Source organism: Camponotus vicinus, unplaced genomic scaffold (assembly GCF_025532165.1).
Source record: "Camponotus vicinus isolate PSW18456_S1 unplaced genomic scaffold, iyCamVici1.0 SCAF_12, whole genome shotgun sequence".
NCBI classification, from domain to species: Eukaryota; Metazoa; Arthropoda; class Insecta; order Hymenoptera; family Formicidae; genus Camponotus; species Camponotus vicinus.
In genome coordinates, this window is record NW_028141948.1 from 4,850,870 (window position 1) to 4,854,210 (window position 3,341).

Here is a 3,341-nt window from a genome sequence, read left to right on the forward strand (position 1 = left end):
CAGAATCCCACACCAGAACCGTAGCCATCTGTGTCCGCATTAAGCTTTTGTTTTGACGACAGAGTCTGTAAAACATAACCTGTCAACAAACTGTCGGTAGAAACCGAGCAGGATCTGCGCGATGCAATTTGATGTTAGATTGCCAGCAGAAACCGAGCAGAATCTGCGCATGCAACCTGATGGCAAATTGACAGCAGAAACTGCACAAGATTTGCGCTTACTTTTATTAATATTATATAATTGCAACAAAATTGATTATTACAAGTGCTAAATAAGAATATTATCGGCAAGTTAATTACAATTTTCTTCTAAAATGACATAAATGTCATATGTTATATCGTAATATATGTTAATGTAATATATGTTATATCGTAGTTATATCTCATAAAGCGAAGGACTAATTTAATTAAATTAAATTAATAATCAAGTAAATGATAAAAGTAAATGTAACTTGTAAAACTGGAGATGTAATTTATTTAGAATTAAATTCTTGCTTTATGCCTCAAATAGGCAGTACATGAATAATTTTCCATTTATCATATTGATTCCAATCAGTTTAATATTCTGAATCTCATCTGCTTGTATCAGATATCAGAAATTAATGTGATAGAAATTAAAATGATAATTACTATATTTTTAGTCTTTTATTCATATTCGCAACTTTATATATATTTCTGACAGAAATTAGATTACGAGAAAGTACAGCTCACGTAGCGGTAAGTGAAGGAACTATCGAATCATGCAAACCCTGTTCCGTTTCTGCCGTCAATCTGCTATCAGAGATTGTGTGCGCAGATCCTGCTCGATTTTTGTTATCAATTTGCTATCAAATTGCGCCTCACAGATCCTGCTAAATTTCTGCTATCAATCTGCCGTCACTTATATCTGCAGGCTTTATTCGATTTCTGCCGATAATTTGACATCAAATTTCATTGCGCAGATCCTGCTCGGTTTCTGCCGACAATCTGTTGTCAAATTGCGTCGCACAGATCCTGTTCAATTTCTGCCATCAATCTGCCGTCAGTTATATCAGCAGGCTCTACTCGATATCTGCCGAAAATTTGATATCAAATTTCATTGCGTAGATCCTGTTCGGTTTCTGCCGACAATCTGTTGTCAAATTGCGCCGCACAGATCCTGTTCAATTTCTGCTATCAATCTGCCGTCAGTTATATCAACAAGTTCTGCTTGTTTCTGTTGACAATCTTTTGTTTAGTCATGTGAACAGATTTTGTTGTATTTCTGCTGACATGCTGGCAACATAATCGAATATATCAGTTTCTTCATAAAAACTGTAATCTTTCTGTCTTTAAAATTTGTAATGGGCATTTGACAAAAATTTGTTCTAACAGATTTGGTTATCTGGGCATGTAATTGAGCAAAATTCTAGAATATTATCCGACATAAAAGCTTTAAAAGAACATACAGTGACGATGCGAAACAATTTGTATAAAAAACCAGATGGTTTTCCATTGAAAACGGTAGAAGAATTCATGGAATTAGAAGCCGATACAGATCGTCTGCAAGAATTGGTATTTAATATGCTTTCTATCAACGACATATATCACAATGGATCAAGCATTCCATCCAACAAATAAAGCCGGAATTAACAGTAGCGAGATTAAACAAAGATTTTTTAAAGTTATTTCTTATAAATAATTCTCTATCTTATAGTAGGAAGATGTCATTCTATTTGTTATTAATAGTCTTCTTATAAATAGATAAATGATACACAATTAAATCTCAGATATCTCAGAATTGATATCTTGTAAGATAGACTGGGATAGAACCGAGATAAAACAATTTTATAAAACTTTATAAAAGAACTATCTTTCATAGTAAACTGTCAACTTGTAGCTTCACACGCTGTATTAAGTGCTTGATCTATATATGATATTCTTTGTAACAAACATAATTAATTAATAAACAATTTATGAAAATTTGTTACAGCTAACATATCTTAAATTTGTCGGTGGCATAAAATTAAGGGAAGCTCTCAGTCATTTCCAAAAAGAAACAATGACAGATGAACTAACATGTAAATTTACTTATTGGGGTCGAACAAAAGAATCATTAGCATTTTATAATACACAGATTGCAAAAGTATTTTTTCGTACGTATTTATCGTTTTATAAAAACACAATATACGTTATGTATGTTAGAGTATAAATATTTTGATTCTTTAAATATTAATAATATTTACTTATTGTGCTTTAGATGCAGCTAAGATGTGTCGTAATTTTAAAGGGCCCGAAACTAGAGCGGAATTTAAATTAGAAATAATGGAAGTTTTTCGTGCGGCAAAACAACGACACTATTTGAAAAATAATAAAAATAAAAATACAGCAGCAACTTTGGAAATGGAAGAAACATATTTGGAGGACAATGGTTCCAATGATCATTTTGATATTGATTATATTTCTGAAACAGAAGATCCTGATGCCTTCGATGAAAGTGATTAATCATATTTGTGTTATAAATCTATATGTGTCATAAATGTATATCCAACTGTTGTAGTACGTAAAGATCCTTAATCAGAGATCGGACAATGTGCCGCTATGGGGTAAAACCGGATATGATGTTTTAATTTTTTTCGTGATTTTGACAGACAGTTATCGTTAGATAAGATTTAGTTAGGTATATCTTTCTCTTTCACACTTCCGGTTTTACTCCACGCGACGCGAGCCACAATCAGGAATTGTTCACCCATTGTCCGATCTCTGGTTAAGGATCTAGTAGTACGCACACCTGCACATCGTAAATATTATTAAATCGGAGCAGCACCGTGGGAAATTCAATAATTTAAAACTAAAATTTAATTTGTATTAAAATAAGATGTGTGTGTGTGTGTGTGTGTGTATGTGCGTACGCGCGCGTATGTGTAAGGAATTCGATTTAAAATTTTGACTGCATTTTTTGTTAAGCCGGTGTTGGGAGTCCTTCCTGGAATAGTCGGCATCAAGTCTTTTATCGAAAATGTAATTTCTTTTAATAATAATAAATTTAATAAAAACGCAGTCAAAATTTTAAATCAAGAGAAATTACAGTTTTAAAGAAGAAATATGTTCAATAAACTTAAAATTATAATTTTTATTTTTATTAAGGTAATATTTTTCATATTTTTCATATTTGTTATATAATAACAAAAATAATATATACAGCAAATTACATATATATATACAAATATGTAATTTGCAATTAACAATTACATATTTTTTCTTCGAAACAACTATATGTTTTCTTTACACCAATTGATTCCTCTCATTATTTTGTACGTAAAAATATTAAGGTAAGATAATCGAAAAATGAATATTTTACAAGATATTTTACGGTTTATGTAA

At 31.1% G+C, this 3,341-nt stretch overlaps 1 protein-coding gene across 1 annotated transcript; it reads left to right on the forward strand.

Annotated features, from left to right (window-relative positions):
- The first annotated feature begins 1,250 nt into the window (after positions 1-1,250).
- LOC145963232 (uncharacterized) lies at positions 1,251-2,462 on the forward strand. Its single transcript, XM_083084963.1, has 4 exons — positions 1,251-1,256; positions 1,353-1,532; positions 1,951-2,113; positions 2,218-2,462. Exons 1-4 carry the CDS (start codon positions 1,251-1,253, stop codon positions 2,460-2,462), a joined length of 594 nt encoding a protein of 197 aa, XP_082941089.1.
- The last annotated feature ends 879 nt before the right edge of the window (positions 2,463-3,341 follow it).

Coding starts and splice junctions, on each gene's coding strand:
- LOC145963232 (XM_083084963.1), top strand. Junction 1,533..1,950: donor CAGATCGTCTGCAAGAATTG/GTATTTAATATG, acceptor AATTTGTTACAG/CTAACATATCTTAAATTTGT. Junction 2,114..2,217: donor GATTGCAAAAGTATTTTTTC/GTACGTATTTAT, acceptor ATTGTGCTTTAG/ATGCAGCTAAGATGTGTCGT.